This window comes from Mus caroli, unplaced genomic scaffold (assembly GCF_978045245.1).
Source record: "Mus caroli unplaced genomic scaffold, Mus_caroli_1 scaffold_9, whole genome shotgun sequence".
Lineage (NCBI taxonomy): Eukaryota > Metazoa > Chordata > Mammalia > Rodentia > Muridae > Mus > Mus caroli.
Window position 1 is genome coordinate 72,554,114 of NW_028227264.1, and position 22,052 is coordinate 72,576,165.

The window sequence follows — 22,052 nt, forward strand, 5'->3', positions numbered from 1 at the left end:
CTCTATTATCTTAAATATGAAGCAATTAGGAACTTTACAATTAGGAACATATTTGGTCTGTTTCAATTTTTTGATATGCATAGTGTGTGACATTCAGGAGGGAAACCTTGCTGGCTCTTGAAAAGTGGGTGGCAGCTTGGGACCCGTGTAAATCCTTCTTGACCCCTGTAGGGAAAGAGTTCACAGTTCTTTTGAATTCATGCCATTGAATGAGAGAGAAAAACATCCTTGAGAAAGATAACTACATTTGATAAAGGGGATTTCCCACCCAACGACAATCTGATTAACAAGGATGACCACTGCTTCTAAGTGTGCTGCCATTTCAGATTGCAAAGCCATGGAGTGTGTGTGTTGCTTCGTAATGATAAACTGTAATGTGAGAATATACATTTACTTCTAATTCAAGATTTAAGATAGAAATAGTCCTATTTTATGTTGATGTTTACTCCTAATTCATGTCCTTTTGCTATTTCTAATCAATTTCCAACACTTATAACAAGTGCTAGAATTCAACTGTCACATAATTAATTATTTAACTTATTCTAAAATACCCTCACAGTTATCTAAGAATAAAAGCATCAGACCTGCCATCATGATATGAGTACTGTACACATCTTAACTTATAATTTTTCTGTTATGGCCATATTCACTGGGATAAGATATCAAACTGCTTACTTTTGAAGTTACTGAGATACATCAGCAAATGTGTGCTATCAGTTCTTTGTCTTCCCAGTATAGCTGACCATTTAAAAAAAATTACTGGGTCCTTTCAGGACCCAGATATAGCTGTCTCTTGTGAGACTATGCCGGGGCCTAGCAAACACAGAAGTGGATGCTCACAGTCAGCTATTGGATGGATCACAGGGCCCCCAATGGAGGAGCTAAAGGGATCTGCAATCCTATAGGTGGAACAACAATATGAACTAACCAGTTACACCCCCCCCCCCAGAGCTCATGTCTCTAGCTGCATATGAATCAGAAGATGGCCTAGTAGGCCATCAGTGGAAAGAGAGGCCCATTGGTCGTGCAAAATTTATATGCCTCAGTACAGGGGAATGACAGGGCCAAGAAGTCGGAGTGGGTGGGTGGGGGAGTGGGTGGGTGGGGGAGTGGGTGGGGGAGCGTGTGGGGGGACTTTTGGGATAGTATTGGAAATGCAAATGAAATAAATACCCAATAAAAAAAGGAAAAAATACTGACATGTTATCTGATTTTCCACTCTTCAAATTGTGCCAACTATCATCCATTATGATCAGTAGATCACTATTGTCTTTAATATTATAAATTAGAAACTTAAACATATTTGGTCATATTTGTCAGCAAATGAGTTCATGTGTAGATTGACATCTTTGAGGTATTTCTTAAATCCAATCTGTTTTATAATTACATAGAACGTATTTATGGGCCCCAAAATAAAACATTAATCATCTATCAAGTCTGACTTCTATACCACTCCCTCTCTCTCTTTTATATCATCAATTCTTATTATTATAATCTTTCATTTTCAATATACTATATATTCCTTTGTAGTGGGCTTCTAAGTTCAATTTTACTTATCTAAAGATAACCACATTGAAAGCTAAAGACTACATATGTGTGTAAATATGTATTTATGTGAATATGTATGGGTGGGTAAAGCATTTATTCAAAGATATATTACAATTTAATTACCCAGGTTATTTATCACAATAATGGTGTTCCTATGAAGTTGAGCTGAGGATGCAGGCAGTGGCAGAGTACTGCTCAGGAGAAGGGCTCTAGGGTCCATCCCCAGTGCTGTTACAAAGAAGGTAAACAAGGCTTTGTTACACGTCAGTTGTGCCAGTTCCTTCATGGGTTTTGCAATACCCTTTATTCATACCACATGTGTCCAAACTGAGAGATGGAATCTCAATTTAATTGAATCTGTGCTTGTGTTCTGAAATTTACAGGACAACTGACCTTACCACTGCTGAAATAAGTAAATATAAATTTCTCCTTGGTAGGAATATTTAATCTCTCCAACTTCCATGTCCCCATTAAAAGTATAAATCATTGCCTGGGTCACTGTTGGTTACAGACATGCTTAATTATTAATGTAATATGACTTGACTTTTATATCTGACAACTATGCCCTGACATTTCTTTACTTTGGAAACAAGAATATTCTAACACAAAGAGAAAGATGGCATAGGTAAAGTCAAGAAAAATTGTTAGAACAAAAATATCTCAATGGACTAAAGTACCTGTATTTAAGAAATATTAACACACTGAGCTGAGCACTGAAAAAAAACTTCATTGCTGTAGTTCCTAGGCATCTTGATATTTAGTTTTATATCTCCATGTGCTATAAGATATGTCAAAAAACCCATGAAGAGTATAATTAAGATTTATGCAGGATTTCAAAGTAATTTTATAATCCAAAATTTGTTTTTTCTCTCCTTCATGTCTTTTTTCATATGATAAATTTCCAAAATAATTAAAGGGCTATCTTAATAAAAAGAAATTCAGAAAAATCACCCAAACAAATATCTTCCCTTCTCTAACCCATAAAGTAATTAATTATAAATCACATTTGTATCTGCTATCTGTACACTGGATAAATAATAAACTTAATTTACTAATGAGATTGTAACTGTGCTGCTTAGTTAATGAAGGAATGGGATGAATCAGATCGGTAAGTTTCTGTTCATTGTCAGTTCTGAACTGAGTCTCTTGTCTCACAGGCACCCCTGAGGATTACCCCCGCTTCTTCCATATGCATCCCAGGACTGCAGAACTCACTCTCCTGGAACCAGTAAACAGAGACTTCCATCAAAAATTTGATTTGGTTATTAAGGTAAATTAAACTAAAATCTTATTTCCTTTTGTTTATGAAATGTTAATCAAAGGAACATTAGGAGGCTACTGTAGACCTCTTACGTTTTAAAAATAAGAATAAATATGGACCACAATAACTAATTTTTATCTATAAATGTTGGATTTTTCTCTGAAACTATATTTATAGCAGTATTCAATGTATGAGTATCATGTGTATATATGTGTATCATGTGTATATCATGTGTATATGTGTGTGTGTGTGTGCACACACGTGCACATGCTTGCATGCACATGTGTGCGTTGGTCAGAGGTGCATAACTTTCATTTAAATCATATGTTATAACATTTATTGTTGTAAAATAACTGCTAATATGAAAGATAAACAATGACAACATTAAAATATGATATGCTTTATATATTATTTGTCTCAATATATTATTTTTGGTGCTTTTAATTTTTCTAGCATAAACATTGAAAGTTTTGCTCTTCCTGGGATTTTTAAATGTATGCCTGGCTATTTTCTTTATATTGAAAGACGAATCTAGAATTGAAAGAAAATTTTAAGCTCAGGAACCTACTTGACATTAAAGCAATATTATATTTTAACTGTAATATTAAGTAATTATTATTTAATAGTAATACTGATTATAATGAAATCACAGAAGAACTGTGGAAATGCGCTAATCCTGATAGACAGCATTGGACTGTTAAGACTTAAGATTTCAGTTAGAAGAAAGAATAAGAATTTGCTGAGTAAAAATAAATACTGAATGAGGATAATTGTGAGTAAAAGATAAACCCTGGCCAGGCGTGGTGGCACACGCCTTTAATCCCAGCACTCAGGAGGCAGAGGCAGGCAGATTTCTGAGTTCAAGGCCAGCCTGGTCTACAGAGTGAGTTCCAGGACAGCCAGGGCTATACAGAGAAACCCTGTCTCAAAAAAACGGAAAAAAAAAAGATAAACCTTGAACAAATATTACACATATTTCGTAGTATTTTCACACACACACACATACATGCATGCCCCATAATTAGGTATAATATGAAGCCCACTGATATCTTCTTTTTAAAAAATAACTGAAAATATTAATATTGCATTGGCTCAATGGTAGAACATTTACCAGGTAGCCATGAAGCCCTTGTTCCAATCCCTAGAGCCACATAAATAAATTACCTAATTAAATAAAAATTTTAAATACAAAGGAAATGAAGAAAGGAGACTTGCTGAACAGATGCTCCGGGAATATTGGTTTTATAGCTAGTCCTTGGCTGGGCGCCACCCCCTGGCTGTCTCATTCACACCCCTGTATGTGGATATGAAGTTCAGGGTCTGTAAGTGTCATAGAAATATGCAGCTCATACTGAGCAGAAGAGTGACTAGATTTGCTTTTATTTAATCCAGACTCAGGCTCTTTTCACTGCACAGACTATGCAGTTGCCTAGAGATGCTTATCTGGATTAAATATACCTAAGTCCAACTTCCAATACTATTATACTAAAGACATTTAATTTTAGTTCATAGTACATAATAGTTTCTTGCTTCCCATTATAATATATGTGTAACAGGTAACATCTTTATTTAGTAACTTTGTGTCCTTGGAGAACCAATAGTGTTGAAGTGGGTAAGTCTCCATCACTCTAGATTTTTATCTTTCTGACAGAGAGCAGATAAAAGAAGACCTAAAAATTTTCCCAAAGAGGGTATTTCAATTATCTGGAGCTTCAAAGATTTTTCTGAAGACTACCCCGAGCTTAATGTTGATGGGTCAAGAGATTTTTTTTTCCCAATAAATGGAAGCAGATGTGTTTTTGACAACAATTAGAAGCGTAATATAGCTCACTGCAAGCAGTCAACGAAAGACAGGCAGAGCACCTTCTGGATATACCGAGGGACTATAGCCCCCTTGAATGCCCCTCAGCAAAGGCACGCTATTGTCTCCCTTTGTACAAAGCACTCACATACAGGGGGCTCATTGGGCATTGATTTGTAACTATTGTGGGACAGCACAGAAGTTAAGCAATATCCATCCCCTTCCTATGTCCATCTCTCTGGGCCCCATGATGCTTATCTTTGCGGGAATCTTGAAAGCTGTCTACATATTGCTTCCAGATTGCTTCATTTTAAACATAAAATCTATTTCCTTTACCATGCACAGCAGTTGTCCTGAGACATCCGAGGGCAGGGTAACTCAGTCCACCGATTACAGGGAAAAAAAATCAATTAGAAATGTGAACAGACAAGTGTTGATGTTCTAACACTTTATACAATCAATGCAAGTTTTTACAGACATCACTGGATTCAAACTGCCATGACCCAAAGGTGGCCCGATGTGACCACGAGCAAAGATTATCAATTGCAAAACTAACAATAGGCACAAATAGTGGCTGCAAACCCTGGCATTCTTTGAAATGCCACAGTCACACACACAATTCTCCTGAGTAGTACATATTTCATTTTCTTTATTTTTTCTCCTATGTGAGTGTTTTGCTTTTCATTGACTATAGAAGGTTGTCTGTTGTGGTTGAATTGGATCCAAATTTGTTTGGGAAGAGTAAACTAGGACCACATCTGCCCATGGACCAAAGAGGCATCTTTTCCTTTAAGAGGGACACATCACACTAACAGATGGTTTGTGTCATGAACCAGGGATTTCTCAACTTTATTTCTTGCTGCTTCTGCCAGTGGTTTATTCTGCTGACAAATAAAAAACATAAAAGTGAAGCCTCAAAGACGAATTTGGGTAGTTAGGAATTTCAGCCTCCCTGGGAAACAACCAAGCACATGCAACAAAGAAGAAAGGGACACCCCACTGCACACCAGGTTTCCAGGCCCTAGTTGGCTGCTCTCATATGAGGATGTTGAAAACGTGGGACACATTGAGGATGGGAATCAGTCATTTTCTCTGCCCAGAGTGATTCCATTTATGGACCTTGGTCTTCAAATCATTATCCATGACATGCATCCACTATTCAATGGCTTCACAATTTGGATTGTGAACAATCTCATCCTTCCACATGATCCTCCTGAAAGCAATGACCACTCATTTCTTATGAGACAGAAATACAAAAACATATTTCAGATGTTAGATGACCACGGATTTAGCACATGTGCTGAGAATCTTGAACAAGTCACAGAAAATTTACTGTCATTACTATAGCATACTCAAAGAAGTATTTATACACAAAGCATACAGTACAAAGCAAATATCTTGAATTATTAAAAGAGATCAAATGAATAAATTATTAATAATTCATTGTTGTCTCTTGGCTCCTTAAAGAATAATTGCACTTCATCTAAATCCTTTTGATTAAAAGCTTTTATTAAAATCTGATTAAGCAAGGGCCACAGCAAAACTGTTAACACTACATTATGGTATCTTGAGCTTCCTTCCTGCTGTCACTTGGTGGCTTCTCATGTGCCTGGCAGGAGCATCTTAATTTAATTCTGAGCCACAGGCATGATATAATACATCTCTATGTATATATATGTATGTATATATTCTGTCTTAGTCAGAGTTTCTATTCCTACAGAAACATCATGACCAAGAAGCAAGTTGGGGAGGAAAGGGTTTATTCAGCTTACACTTCCTGATTGCTGTTCATTACCAAAGGAAGTCACGATTGTAACTCAAGCAGGTCAGGAATCAGGAGCTGATGCAGAGGCCATGGAGGGATGTTACTGGCTTATTTCCCATGGCTTACTCAGCTTGCTTTCTTATAGAACCCAAGACTACCAGACCAGGGATGGCTCCATCCACAGTGGGCCCCCCCACCCTTGACCACTAATTGAGAAAACGCCTTACAGCTGGATCTCATGGAGGCATTTCCTCAAGGGAGGCTCCTTTCTCTGTGATAACTCCAGCTTATGTCAAGTTGACACAAAACCAGCCAGTACATATACATTCATATACATGTATGTATATTATATATGATGTATAATATGTACATATATAGTATTATTATACAATGTTATATATTGTATATATAGCACTATCCTAAGCACTACCAGCCACTTTGCATCAGGCTACTCTCAGCTCCCTCTCCTTGAACTTTATCTCCTTCTTCAGGCTAGAGGTCTAAGTCACAGTATTAAACAATTGCTTAGGAATTGTATCCTTATGGAGGAAGGCCCCTCATACTCTGTTTGCCTCTAGCATGGCAAAGTTCTTCCATATTAAATGTATCTCATTAATTTCTCTTGATCTTTGCAGATGGTGGTTGGCAATACATTTCTTCTTAAATTGTATTTTTTTATCACTTTTAATTATGTGGGGAGGGTGTGTGTGCGTGCACATGTGAGTTCAGGTGTCTGCAGAGACTAAACGTGTCAGACATCATGCAGCTAGAGTTAGAAGTGTTTGTAGGCCAGCTGATGTCAGTTCTGGAAACTGAACTAGGGAACTCTGAAAGAACAGTGTCCTTGGCCACTGAGCCATCTCTCCATCCCTTCTAATCTATACTTTATATTGTGTCCCTGCCTAACATCTACATAGAACCTGTAGTAAAAGTCAAGTGTATGTTGATGCATAGTTTAAGCTGTTTATGACTGTCACAGACAGCTACTTTTCTTCTAAAGAATATGAAAGTATCTTAAGGAGTGATCCAGAAATTTAAATTAATGATGTTTTAGTTCTCACCTGCCAGCAGTCCTGGTCAAATGTTTACCTTGAACACAGAGGGAGACAGACGTGGAAATGGTTGTGTTTAGGAGTACAGCCACTTTAACTCCTGGCCCTCAACCTATCACCAGTGCAGTCTAGATTCAGTACTTTTAAAATACACAGTGATTGTTAGTTTTCAGTTCTCCATATCCTTTCTGAGTGCTGATCAATCTACCAGACATAAAGGATCAAGACAATCAGAACTGCATTTTCCTACTGATGATTACAATGATATTTCGAACTTTCACCAGGAAATCTACTTCAAGTCTATATAATTGTGCCAAGTGAATGGTGCCACAAACCATCAACATTCGCTGGAACAGCTAAGCCTTCACTTGATTCTTCTGTGAACTGCTGTTTCATCAAGACACAGACATTTTCACCTCCTCATAAGTTTTCTGCCCTTATGCATGCAGTCCCTCAAATAATCTACCCTGATGCTTAAATAAGTCCATCTGCCTATTTCTCTGCCTGGTGTGCTCTGGTTGTCTGTTCATATCTCACATACAGGCTGGCTCTCTCTCTCTCTCTCTCTCTCTCTCTCTCTCTCTCTCTCTCTCTCTTTCTGCTTTCCCATGTGCCCTGTGAAACTTGTCACATTGTCAACCAAGTCTCTTTAAAGTCACCACAGACATGCCTCTCTGCATGTTGCCTCCCAACCTCTCTACCATCTGCCCTGCCTGCCCAGCCTCATGTGGTTTTTTAACACAGACTTTGTCATGTTGAAGGATTGCAGGCTTCAAGGTCACAGAAAGCAGCCTGTCACCCATCATCCATCATTGTTTTTCAATATACAAAGATGGGAATCTCCTATGGATAGTGAATGAACTGTCAGAATTCATTAGATCTTTGAAGAGCATTGTACCTTACCTTACCTTACCAGCTATTATGTTTTACCTCTGTAATGTGTAAGGTTGTCTACGTATATAGAAGAGAGAAGAGAGGGGCAGGAGGAGAGAGACGAGCATGAACCTTTGCTTTGGAGAAGAATAAACAAGATCCTTCAGTTAAAAAAAAATGTTAGAGCAAAACAAACAAATAAAATATTGCATTTGGCTGCCTTTCCCCAGCTACAGGCAAGTCATGTGCCATAGAGTAGAAATGTCATGCCTTCAGAGTTCTGGAAATACTAGACGCTATGTGATCTTAGATCTATTCTCCTTGTCCCTTCCCTCCTCCCCATACTCTTGTCTCACTCTTTCTTCCCTTCTTTCTCTTTCCATTTATCAAGAGGCTTTTATTAGCCAATTACATAATCGAACTACATGGTGAAGAGATTTGTCTCAAACTCCTGATCCTTCTACCCCCCTCTCAAGTTCTGGCATCACAGGTGTGTGTTGCCACAAATGGTTAGTGCCCTTATCCTTCTATATTCTATTTAAACAACGGATACACAAAGTATGTTCTAGGAAGTGGCTCTAACCACTATTTAACCCAAACTCCCACAATCCAATGACCATGAACTTTCTTCTTCTCATTCTGAGTGACATGAGGTGAGCCCTGACGATTTTGCTGTTTTATGAATGATTCACAACATCTCCTTGTGTCTTCACATATTTAAGAGAGCATAATTGGATCACTTAGCGTCCTTTTCTCAAGAGTCATTATCAGTATATATGCCAGCTGTGTGGGAGAATTCATACTGTCTTAGTTAGGGTTTGCATTGCTGTGAAGAAACACCATGAGCAAGATAACTCTTATAAGGACAACATTTAATTGGGGCTGGCTTTCAGGTTCAGAAGTTTAGTCCATTATCATCAAGGTAGGAGCATGGCAGTGTCTAGGCAGCCATGGTGCCAGAGGAGGTGAGAGTTCTACATCTTTGTCTGAAGATCAGTAGAAGACTGGCTTCCAGGCAGCTAAGAGGAAGGTCTTAAAGTCCATGCCCACAGTGACACACTTCCACCACCAAGGCCACACCCACTTCCACAAGGTCACACCTCCTAATGGTGCCACTTCCTAGACCAAGCGTGGATGCCAAAAGAGGCTGCCAGCCCCACGATGCTAGAATTTCAGGTAGTTGTGAGTTTCACAGTACTGTGGTGGGAACCAAACACAAATCCTCCAAAATCAAGGAAGCGCTCTTCACCAATGAACCAACTCTGTGGCCCTGATCAGATGCATTTTAAAGAACACTAACTCCATCTGTGAACACTCAATCCTTATAAAATAATATCTCACATGGACCCATCTCCTGACACCTTCCCATTAGAGGCAGGAGCACATGGACTCTGGGAAACAAAGACCCATCCTTCACACCATCAAATTGGTAAAGGATGAAACCCAGCACCCTGCTCCTGCCAAGGTCTCTAAGGTGACATGAATTTCTTTCTCTGTTTCCCATAGAAATTTTAAGTCTGAGCTACCATTCAGAATACACTATAATCCTTCCTTTCTTCAAAAGCAGCCTACTTTCTGAAGACCATTGGCCCCTTAGACACAGTGGTAAAAAAATCATCTTATTTTGAATGTTTGTATTTAGTATACTACCACATAAAGCATGCATGGTCTTTGCTTCTTCAATAATAATTTTAATATTTTCACATTGACCTGGAATATGCCTAATTATTCTAAGTAATAGGATAATGAATTGACTCCTTCTGATTTACGTATTGGTAAGAGGAATGGGAGTGTGGCATGTCAACCTCACACCACTGTTCATTCACGAGGGAGGTGAATGCAGTGACTCCCCTAATGGATGTTGACAAAATATACACAGAGGCAAGAGTCTGCTTAGTCACTTGCCTTTCACACAAGTTGACCTGCCACTTCCAGGTGAACAAGAGGAAGTTTATTCAGGCCCTTTACAGAAACATAGTTTTGGTAAGCACCTTTTACCTGCATAGGTCACTTTGAAGATAACAGCAAGTAGTCTAAGTCCCCTGGCATGTTTAGATGAAAGCAACATCTTAGCTCTAGCTGAAGCCCTCCAACCACTCCACTCAAGCCACAAGAACCACCCATCCCCCACTCCACATTCTACCCTATCTCCCACTCCATGCCTGACGTGAATCTTCCCACCTCCCACTCCATGTCCACATGAACCCTCCCAGTCTCCACTCCATACCTGTAAGAGCTTCCACAGTCCCCATTCCATGCCCTAAGTGAGTCACTCAGCCCCCACACCACATCACCACAAGAACTTTACCAGCCCTGACTCCATTCTGCACAGGAACCACCCAAGACCCATCTCTACATCCTACATGAGCTCAAAAAAGCCCCTGCCTTGCTTTTCTACATGCACTACCCCAGCCCTCACTTTGATTCTTCACATAAACTACCTCATCCCCATGCTATTTTTCTACAAGAACCACGTTACTGTCCATTGTTCTTCCACATGAGACACCTCCACTCCAGTCTATACAAGAACTACCCCTGCTCCAGTTCCTCTTCCCTCACAGCCACACCCATCTCTCTCCTCTCACCCCAAGGCCCACACTTCACTTCTTACTCATGAACTTTGCCATCACCCACTGTATTGTACCAAAGCAGCATTTTTTTCATGCAATTCTTGAATTTTCCATAGAAATATTAAAATGAATAGTGGAAAGCCTCTCTCAGCCACGTAAAACTTTGTTGTTTTTTTTTTTTCCTCAAGAACAGAGAAGAGGAATAGTACCTCTGCAGCACACCTTCCAGTCCATTTTTAACATCAATATTTTTTACGTCGTTGGTCTTCGACATTCATAAAATGCAAAGTGGGTTGTTTGTCAATGAGTTTAGAAAAGGCACTTTGGTGGTGTTTTGCAAAAGTTGAGACTACTTTGGGAATGAGAACAGCCACTTTCCAGAGCTCCCCTGTCATAGTAGTGGGAGGAAAAAGTTCAGAACTACCTCAAGTTGGATAAAACCCTTTCCAAAGCTATCATCCTCACAGGAGTGAGCGCAACCATCTTCTTCAAATTGTTGAAAATCGCTGGCCTCCTTGTATTCTAAAGTCTAAACAGAAGGAAATGATTTTATCATTGAGAAGAGTGTAAGGGTTTTGAAGAGTTCCTTTTCCATTGAAATAAGTTCCAAACAGATAAGCAACTTGAAACAAAAGTAAAATGTATTTCATTATATTAAAAATAATCCCTAGCTGGGAAGTCTGTTGATTTTATCATGTTGTCATAATATAAAACCTTCTGAGAGTATGCTTCCTGTATTCTATGTGGTGAAGATATCTTTCTTTGTCAAATGGAAATATATTTATTCCTATGAGAAAAGAGTTCCTTGGATTTATGACCTTGAGGACAAATCAATTCTACTGTGCACAACATAATTCTGTGTATTTTGTTTGTGCTATCTATTACGTATTTTATGAGTTATAGACAATTTCTAGTAACTTTACTTCCAAACTTCTGGATGTGGCCTTTAAGTGTTAGCACACTGGATGATATTCTGTAGATTTGAATGCAGGATAATTTTAAAGGAATTGAAACCAGTAGCCCATTAATTAGCTATTAATATTATTATGGTCTTTGACCAGGGAAACATAGACTTGTTTTAAGCCATCCCAATAAGATGTCCAAATTTAAGACCAGATTGAAATAGAGGACATTGCTCAAATGAGAGAGAATACCAGGATACAATAAATTTGCATGAGACATATATAGAAAGGAGTGGTGAAGGCACTTAAAATCAGGCAGAGAGGGAGATATCAATACAAAAGGAGAGGGAGGACAGAGGGTAATATAACATTAGGGATAGCTGAAAAATCCATAAAAATTATAATATTCATTTACCTAAAATTGTATACAATACATATAAGTCAGTATATTAAACACACATGCTTGCATGCACACACACAATCCACTTGAGTAAAATACCAGGCATAACAAACCACCTTTCAAATTTTTGGTAGGTGTCAAAGCCCCTCAACCCCCCAAAATATAGACTATTGTTATTACCCTTGGTTGCTTCCCAGAGGTCTAAAGTTAAGTTCCTATAAATGAAGATACCATATGTTTCCAACACAACTGCTGGAGGATCTGAGCTAGATGTTACTTGAAAACCTCTCCCCTGAGGGAGGTCCAGTTCCCCTCACCTTAAACCTCACCTTACACCAAGGACTATTTTGCATTCTATGGTTAGGTGATGATGTAAAAGCATAAAATAACAGTACAAAAGAGAATCTAACATCAAAGTAGGGATGACAAGATATTTTTAAATGTGCATGGAGGTTTCTCAAATGTACGAATATCGTGCTTTAAAATCAGTAATTAGGACATTCATCTTAAATGTGAGCAATAGTTGCATATATGTAGTTGTGAGTGGATGAAGGACAGTCACTGGAACAGGACAGTCAACTAAGGAGGGGGATGAGGAAGGAAGCAGGAAGAGGCCATTTAAGGAACAGTATGGAACTCTAATACAGTAGAAGCTTCATAATGTTTATACATATATGAAGGCAATCTAAATGAAACCTACAAATATCAGAGGAGGCAGAGCCCTACCTAAGTGGGCATCTCTTGTCACCAAATGAAGATCCTCAACCCTCCTTATCATCCCCTCCCCTCAGAGCTCAGGGAACTCATGGAGGAGGAGGAGGTAGCAGAAAGAGTGTAAGAGTCAGAGGGGATGGAGAACATCAGGGAACAGAGCCTTCCAAACAGCACAGTGAAAGCACATGTGAGCTCACTATGACTGAGGCAGCATACAGAGGGTCTGCATGTGTCTGCAGCAGAGGGCATGCTAGGGGTGAAAGGAGAGGTGGACTCATGTCCCATTCCCTAATCCAGAAGAAAGATGCAATTGGTGATCACTTGCAAATAAAAGTTGAGTTTTGGCCAAGGGAGTCTTACTGGGGAAAGACTATATGTCTTTAAGAGTAGACTATATGTCAGCAGATGTTTGATAGAAAACAAACCCAATAACATCTTTGGAGGTTCCTTAATTCATGATATCATGTCAGATCTGCTGTTTGCTTTCTCTCTCTCTCTCTCTCTCTCTCTCTCTCTCTCTCTCTCTCTCTCTCTCTCTCTCTCTCTCTCTCCCTCCCTCCCTCCCTCCCTTCCTCCCTATAGGTCTTTTGTACATTCATAATGGATTCCAATTTTATGATTTTTTTATGGAATTCCTGAATTGAACATATAAGCAATTGGGCTTCTGTGTCTTACCTATTTTTTATTTTTTCTTGGGTTCTTTTCTTTCTGTTTGGTTGTTGTTGTTTTTTTTTCTTTTTTCAATCTTACTATATTTTATTATTATTCCATAGAAGCTCTTTGTTTTCCAATGAGAGACAGAAAGAAAGGTAGACCCAGAAATCAGGGGTGTGGGGAGGAACAAGTAGGCATAGAGGGAAGGGAAACCAGAATCACGATATATTATTTAAAAATCTATTTCCTGTTTTTAATAAAAGAACAAAACATTAGTTTAGAAATGTAAAAAAATATATTTTTATTGGAAGAGTTATCACTTCATCATTTTTTTTGTAGATGCTATAAATATAGTCCCTTTCTGGTTAGTGCGTCATTTAATTGTTCATACATAAAAATGAAACAGAAAAGTTATTGTAAGAAAAAATTTTGTTGGGCACACAACCAAATGAATATAAAAGAAAAATAAAACCCCTTAGCATCCTAGGAAGAGATCTATTTTCCTTTCTATGGAACATATTTAAATGCTTTTTTATATTACCCTCTTAACATTTAGCATACCCACTTATTAAATCACCCACCAGTAGCTAGCATGCAAAGACTTTGAAAACTATTTGTGGCACCACAAGCCTGAGGACCCAGTGACTTAGTGGCTGAGGCAGAAGGATTTCCCAGAGTTCACAGCCAGCCTAGGCCAAAAGTAAGAGGGCTCAGAAAGGAAGAATAAAAGTTATTCTGTGTTTCTAGTTCTTGGATGCAAGGAGCCCAGAACTTATAACTATTTCCTTATCATAATTTGACAACTGGAATGCTTTCAGCATTTTGTCCTTGAAATATCTAAATAGTGTGAGGCTAACCCATAGGCATTTTCATCTTTAGTTTTGCTTCACCCCTTTTCTCTAAGACTGATGCTTATTACCAAAATTTTACAAACAAACATAGGTCTTTAATTTGTGTGTTGCGTATGCATGCTCATTTGTCTGTGTATACATATGTATGTGGGTGATCTGTGTATGTGTATTTGTGTGTGCATATTGAAGGCAGAGATTATTATGTAGTGTCTTCTTTTTTGTTATTGTTTGTTTTTTGTTGTTGTTGTTTTCTTGAGACAGGGTTTCTCTGTGTAGCCCTGGCTGTCCTGGAACTCACTCTGTAGACTAGGCTGGCCTCGGACTCAGAAATCCGCCTGCCTCTGCCTCCCAAGCTCTGGGATTAAAGGCATATGCTACTACCACGCCTGGCATGTAGTGTCTTCTTCAATCTTCATCATACATTTTGAACCAAGGTCCTTCACTGAACCTCGAGCTTCCTGATTCTGCAGTGCTAGCAGAGCAGTGAGCTCTGGACATCCTCCTGTTTCCCCTTTCCCCGTGCTGAGACTTGAGACATACCCCACTGTGCCTGGCTTTTTAGGTGGATGCTGGGACTCATGCCTGTTCCTCACACTGGCACAGCAAGCACTTTACTCACTGAGCTGTCCCCCCAACACCCCAAATCTGGCTTCCAAATATACTTTTCTACTTTAATCCATACACTTGCCAATGTTAATAGCATTATTTTATGAGAGTAAATGGCTTTAAATTCACTTGGTCTCTTTCTTAAACCTCTCACCATTTCTGATTGCTGCTGAATAGCAGAAGTCAGTGTCCTCAAAACACCTGGATCCAATGAAGAACAAAGTGTAACATTGTTGCCTTTCAATGCTACCCTTTAAGTCTAACTCAATAGGAAGTGTTTGCCTTCCTATTCCTTTCTGGACCAATGTATCCCATCCATCTTTCTTTCATTATTGATCTTAGAGAACTCCCAGTAAATTTCCTTGTGTGGTCTCTCTCAGCTCAATCTGACTGCATCTTAAATACCACGAGGCACTGAACATGAATTAACATTCTTAGTTTTCCCCAGTGCAGAAGTATATCTAGTTTTATATCTAGAGCAGCAAACAGCAAAAGAATAAAAATGTGGGCTTGGACACAGATCACTAGACATGGATTTGCTCTGCTTCCAACAGAACTGAAGGTGCAATAGTATCCAAAAGCATTAGTCATTCTCACAACAAATCACTATCTATATAATGACTGCTAAAATGTTCATGCTTTTCAAAGCTATTGGGAAAGTAGGAATTCAGGTGTTCTGAAAATCTAATTTGAGTTTCCTTTTCCTCCCACCGAATCACTTTGTTTTCATGGAGCAAATAATACATGTTTTCCAGGGTTCGCAGCTGGTAGTAAAAACTAATGACACAATCACAATATAGAATACAAGCTTCTTGCATTACTATCCAATTGTGCTGCTTCCCTCATCCCTGCGCCACCACCCCCACCCCTGCCACGCACATAAAAATATGTATGTATTTGTTGGGTGAGAGGAAATAGATTATACAATTTGCACATTGCCATACCATTTTTGATATCTCTGGACAGCACTTAGCAGTTTTAAGAACAAAAAGAGTCAAGCAGAGAGAATGAAATCCTGTTCGCAACTTATGTGTGCAAACTGCTCAGGGTCCACAGGCCTGGCACAGAGCAGTCCTGCCTTCAGCAGGCTGTGAAGTCAGGGGGGAACTCCATGTCTGCAGTGTTTGTTTCTGTAGTGAGGTTCTGTTTCCTGGTGGGGCACTGCATCTGCTTTCCTTGTCTGTGGTCTCCATAAGACATCATAGACGCCATTAGAATGCCCATGTCTCAGCACAAATTAATCCCAATCCCTGAGAGTACAGTGACCCCTGACCTGTTGATGTCACGGCCACCCACATATATGTAAAGAAGCTACAGGTTGACTCTGGAGTCACCTTCATTGCGGAGTGGCGCTCAGGACACCTTACACCAAGGACTGTTTTGCATTCTATGGTTAGGTGATGATGTAAAAGCATAAAATAACAGCACAAAAGAGATTCTAACATCAAATTAAGGATGACAAGATATTTTAAAATGTGCATGGAGGTTTCTCAAGGTGTTATATAGAAGTTTGCTGTCCATATACTAATATCATGCTTTAAAATTGGTAATTAGGACATTCATCTTAAATGTGAGCAATAGTTGCATATAGTAATAAATCCTGGGAATTTTCTTGGTGCAAAGTTATCAACTCGATGTAATGTCGGTGGGGAGTATTGTTCACACTCGTATTTGATGATGGAATGTTAAATGAGAAGAGCAAAGTGAATATTTTAGAAGCCTAGGTTTGGGATATGAGAGCAATGACTAAGACGGGTGACCCCATTGACTGCTGAGATGGATTCTAATGGCCTACAGGCTCAGAGGGTGTTCCCTTCTTCCTTACCACTCTAAGTCCTTCAGACATGAAGCAGAAAGAGCCAAGAAAAAAATAAATGGAAAACTAAGCATATACATTAGTAGTTGGTACAGCTTTATTCAAATATATTGGGGTAATGTATTTCTGATAAATTACATTAGAGATGACTTAACTGTTAAAAATTATGGTGAGATTTTCTTTCACTTGTAGCTATGGTATTTTTCCAGGCCCCTTTCTGAATTATAAATGCGGCTTTAATCTATTAATTTATGCAAAAACAATGACTTGGGTCTGTGCCAGGACAAAATGCATAGTACCAGTGACTTGCCAATGACATGCCTCTCTCACAGTTCTGGCCTCTTGTGTCTGAGGAGGCTCTCGCAGGTTCATCCTGGCAAGGGTGCATCCCCTCCTATTTGGCACTTCTATGCTGTGCTCTTATGAGCTGGCAGAAGCCCAGTTTTCTTCTAGAGCTTTGGAAAGTTTCTGTGGGCTTGGAGATGATTCGTCCTGTGCAGCTGAGGCTGTCATAGAACTCTTATCCTCCTGAGTCTATCTAGCAGTGCTGAGATGACAGACCAGCCTCCTCATAGCCACTTGTGTCCTCTTTATTAAGGACAAAAATCTCACTGATACTGTACCTTTATCAAGGCCTTAGTTCCCATAGCCATACACATTACTACTTTTAGATTAGGATGTTTATATATGACCTTGGGTATACACATATTCACAGTTGGGCTCCAGTTTGGAGTAAGAAGACGTTAAAAAGACAAAAAGATGTATAGACTCAACCCAATTGTATTCACCTTCTGTATTTCTAATCATGTATCAATATACTCATCTCTTTTCTGCACATAATGTTGCAATCATTTATTATAGTTATTTTTCTGAAATGAACACTAGATTTGAAGAAAGGAGATTAAGCTATAAAGGCTCTCTACTTCTGTAAGGACACAAGGGTAAAGAAAGACCATGCCTATGCCATGTAACGTGTCACTCCAGAAGACATCATAGCTAATTTTTCTTTCTTTTTTTCAGGCTGAGCAGGACAATGGCCACCCACTTCCTGCCTTTGCTAGTCTGCACATCGAAATACTAGACGAAAACAATCAGAGTCCATACTTCACAATGCCCAGCTATCAAGGATACATCCTGGAATCCGCCCCAGTGGGAGCCACCATTTCCGAGAGCCTAAACTTAACCACTCCTCTGAGAATTGTAGCTCTGGACAAAGACATAGAAGACGTAAGTTCCATGACTATCTTAGCAGTTATTTGGTGAGATTATCTTATGAGTTTATCCTAAGTAGTACAAAATAATAGCTACACAAAGTACAAAGTAAAGAAACAAACAAACAAAAAAAAAGTCACCATAGCCAGTCTTAGTGCTATAGTTTAATTCCACATCAGAGGTATTTTTTTAAGGGTGTTTAGTTTAATAGCTGTTCTTCAGTATAGCTGCTCTGCCCATGAAAGCCAATGAATTGTTCACATGGTGCTTACCAAATCACCAAGGTGATCTTTTGTGTTAATATAAATTAATAACTGTTTTGACATGTGATAGGGGAAAATAATGGCATCGCAAAGTGAATATGAATTCATGTAAGCAGGACTAAGGAGGGAGAGATGCTTCCTGGAGATTGTGATCAGATTCTGAGGACCCACATTAAGAAAGTCTGGTCAGTGAGTAGCTCCAGACCAGCTATAAGGTATAGCAGACGTACCAGATTTTGACCTCTGTCCTCTGTGTGTGACTGCATGCCCATACACAGGCATGTGTTCATGTATACCCCACATACACAGAAGCAAGTGGATTTCCATACTACATATATACATCACTCACATACACACTCCACATACATACACCACTCACACATGCCACACATACACACATATATGACATGTAGATGCATACAGACACAAATGAATAAAAACAACAAAAAAGTAAAAACAAACAAACAAAACAGGAATTAATCATTTAAAAACAAAACTATTCCTGAAAGCATTCCCCTATGCCATCTTGGGATTTTCCTTCATTGTAGTGGCATGCTACTAAAGTAGACACTTTGGGGGTCATAGATCCATGCATACTTCTTCAGCTAGTGGCTGTTGAGGTTTCTGTCCCTGTAGGTCACATATGAATGACTTCTAGTCTTCTAGTATTGACCCTGTTGTTATGAGTGGAAAACAGTCCAGCTCGGCAAAATGAGAGTGATTTATTCCATTGGCCACAGAGATTTGCTATGAAGACTGGACAGAAAATCTATGCCAGTCAACCCCGAGTCCTCTGGGAACTTATGGGGTGGGGGAGGCAGAGCAAGGACATCATATTTTATAGCAGAAATGAATGTGACACCTTGGTAGCCAAAAGTCTAATATAATACTAACAGAGACAGCATGCTGCCGGTGGAGTCAGGCCCCAGAGCTGTCCTGATTCCCTAATCCACTTTGGGCTCTCCATTCTTCTGTTTCTACCTCACAAGCCCTGGGTGACAGGCCTGGACCTCAACACCCTACTTGAATTTCTAAAACTTTTAATTGATAAATATATATACCACAGTTTTGGCTAAATGGACAGCACTGCTCTAGAATGTCCTTAAAATTTTTCATTGCACCAGAGGTGTGTCACTGAGGTCACAAGAAAGCACACCCAGGTTCCCTGGGGACTGACAACTCCTGGGCCCGACCTCCCTCCATACACTTCTTCCTGCTAAGTGTTCTCTTCTGCTGTTTGTCTTTATACTTGTCTTTCTGATACTCTCTGATACTAGATTTTTGGTCTTTTTGGTTTCTTCTCTCTCTCACTCTCTCTCTCTCTCTCTCTCTCTCTCTCTCTCACACACACACACACACACACACATAAGTAAAATAAGTATTTGTCTTCCTGAATCACTTGATTCTTTTCTTCTAAATATCTTTTTTATTTTTATATTCTTTATTCTTTTTTTTACAATCCAGTCATTATCCCCCTCCCAGTCTGCCCTCTGTTCCTCATCCCATACCTCCTTCCCCTCCCTGCCACGCCCTCATCTCCAAGATGATTTCCCCAATACCCCACCCCACCAGACCTCCCCAGACCTCCCCAGTCCCTGAGCCCTCAAGTCTCTCCAGGGTTAGGTACAACTTCTCTCACTGAGGCCAGACCAGGTATTCCTCTGCTTTATATGTGTCAGGGACTCATATCAGCTGGTGTATGTTGCCTGGTTGATGGCTCGGTATATGAGAGCTCTTGAGGGGCCAGGCTGGTTGAGACTGCTGGTCGTTCTACAGGGTCACCCTCCTCTTCAGCTTCTTCCAGCTTTTTCCTAATTCAACCACAGGGGTCTCTGGCTTCTGTCCATTTGGTTGGGTATAAGCATTTGCATCTGACTCTTTCATCTGCTTATTGGGCCACCTGGAGGGCAGTCATGCTAGGCTCCTGTCTGTAAGCACACCATAGCATGAAAATAGCGTCAGGCCTCGGAGCCTCCCCTTGAGCTGGATCCCAATTTAGTCCAGTCACTGGACCTTGTTTCCCTCAGGCTTTCTCCATTTTTGTTCATGCAGTCCAAATATCTTTTTTAACAAGAAATTAGTTTTGCTAGCAGTTTCTAAATATCTATACTAAATATATATATTCTATAGATTGTGTGTGTGTGTGCGCGCACGCGCGCACTATTTCAAATTACCACCAAAGTCTTTACCACCCAGTGAAATATTGCTCTGAGAGTGGCTAGTGTTAATGAGAATAGCCAGCGCAGGGCGGGGTCTAATAAGACCTACAGAAATGAATGACCTCGAGCAGATGTTACCAATATAAACAGAGATTGGCCTCAAGCAAAAGAAGCCAGAGCTCAATGTAAGAGTAGATTCCTTTGGGCTGTTTCAGAAATAGTCAAGGCTAAGAGCACAAGCACATACACAAAATGCTTACTTATATAGTTTAACAGTACTCTAGCCAGTATAGTTTTAAAACGGCTCTTTCTGTAAGAACATCGTGAAATGCATGCAGTTTACAGCAAACAGACTGGGACCACCATGCTTCAAGGAGCAGAGCCAGGGAAAAGACAGGCGTTAGATTTCTCTGTATGGTGAAAATCAACAGATATTATTCATTAGCTTGTTTAAGCATAGTGAATTGCCAAACATTCAATATATGAGTTTTGATGTTTTAAGATGTTTAGTCAATATATTTTAAGGTGTCTTGTACTTTTATAATAGATACTTATAAAATATAATTCTATCATAGATATGTTAAAATGATTATGTATATATCTTATGGACAATATTGTTAGTTCATGTCTCTGCTTTACTATTGTGTATTTACATGCAGTTGTTGGGCATGTTGACCTTTGTGCTTTACCTTGTTAATTTCATGTTTAATTTACATATAGGTGCCACCTGGTGGAGTTCCTGTAGGTACCTGGTTGTTGCTTTTGTGGTTACCAGTTGCTGTGGCTCATGTCTAGTTCTTTCTCTTTCCCAACACAACTTTATTATCACTTACTAATATAAGTGATAATTCAGTCAACAAGTAATCTGTTAAATGTTATTTAAATATTAGTGGTTCTTAGTCTCAGACATTGGAAACTCACCATGGCATTTCTTTGTTAAAAGGTCCTAAATTAGAGATGGAGTAGTATTGGTTGAAGTACATTAGGACTCTACTGCACATTTATTAAAATTGACAAAATTAGATTTGATTTTATCATCTTGTGTCATTCTTTGTCATGTGCATATATGCACATGAATATGCATACATGTATATGGGCACATATACAGATATGTTTTATGTGCATATATGCAAACATGCATATCACCTTGCATGCCTGTGATAATGTTGTTATTCATTTAGATGTCTGTTTTCAAATCTTGTGAACATAGGTCTATACAATGAAGGTTTATTTGACATTTTATTTTACATTCAAATACTTACTTACCATTTTTGTATATACATTTGCTTTTATATTGATTTTTTTTCTGTTTTGTGAGTGAATTGGAGTTTATTTTACCCTATACCAAACAGTTTACAAAGCAATAAATCATTTTTTTATGTATCCTGCAAGGGTATTTTGGGGTAAAATAAATTGTATTTTGTGTGATAGTAGAAGATATTATTCATTAATAAATTCTCTATATTTAACAAACTGAAGTTCATTTTAGAGTCATGACTGCTACATGCTCTCTACTAGCCTTTTGGGAAAATAAGGTTAGAGTATCTTATGTCTATGCCTAAAATCTCCTGGTTAGGTGGGAAAACATGTCCTCACATCTTACTT

General features: G+C 39.0%; 1 protein-coding gene across 3 annotated transcripts in view; it reads left to right on the forward strand.

Annotated features, from left to right (window-relative positions):
* Pcdh15 (protocadherin related 15) overlaps positions 1–22,052 on the forward strand; it is a 933,441-nt gene that overhangs the window by 600,498 nt on the left and 310,891 nt on the right. For all 3 annotated transcript variants that reach the window (XM_085842876.1, XM_085842877.1, XM_085842878.1), the window contains 2 exons: positions 2,706–2,818; positions 17,834–18,040. In XM_085842876.1, coding sequence (XP_085699002.1) covers positions 2,706–2,818; positions 17,834–18,040 — 320 coding nt within the window. The remainder of the gene's footprint in view (positions 1–2,705; positions 2,819–17,833; positions 18,041–22,052) is intronic.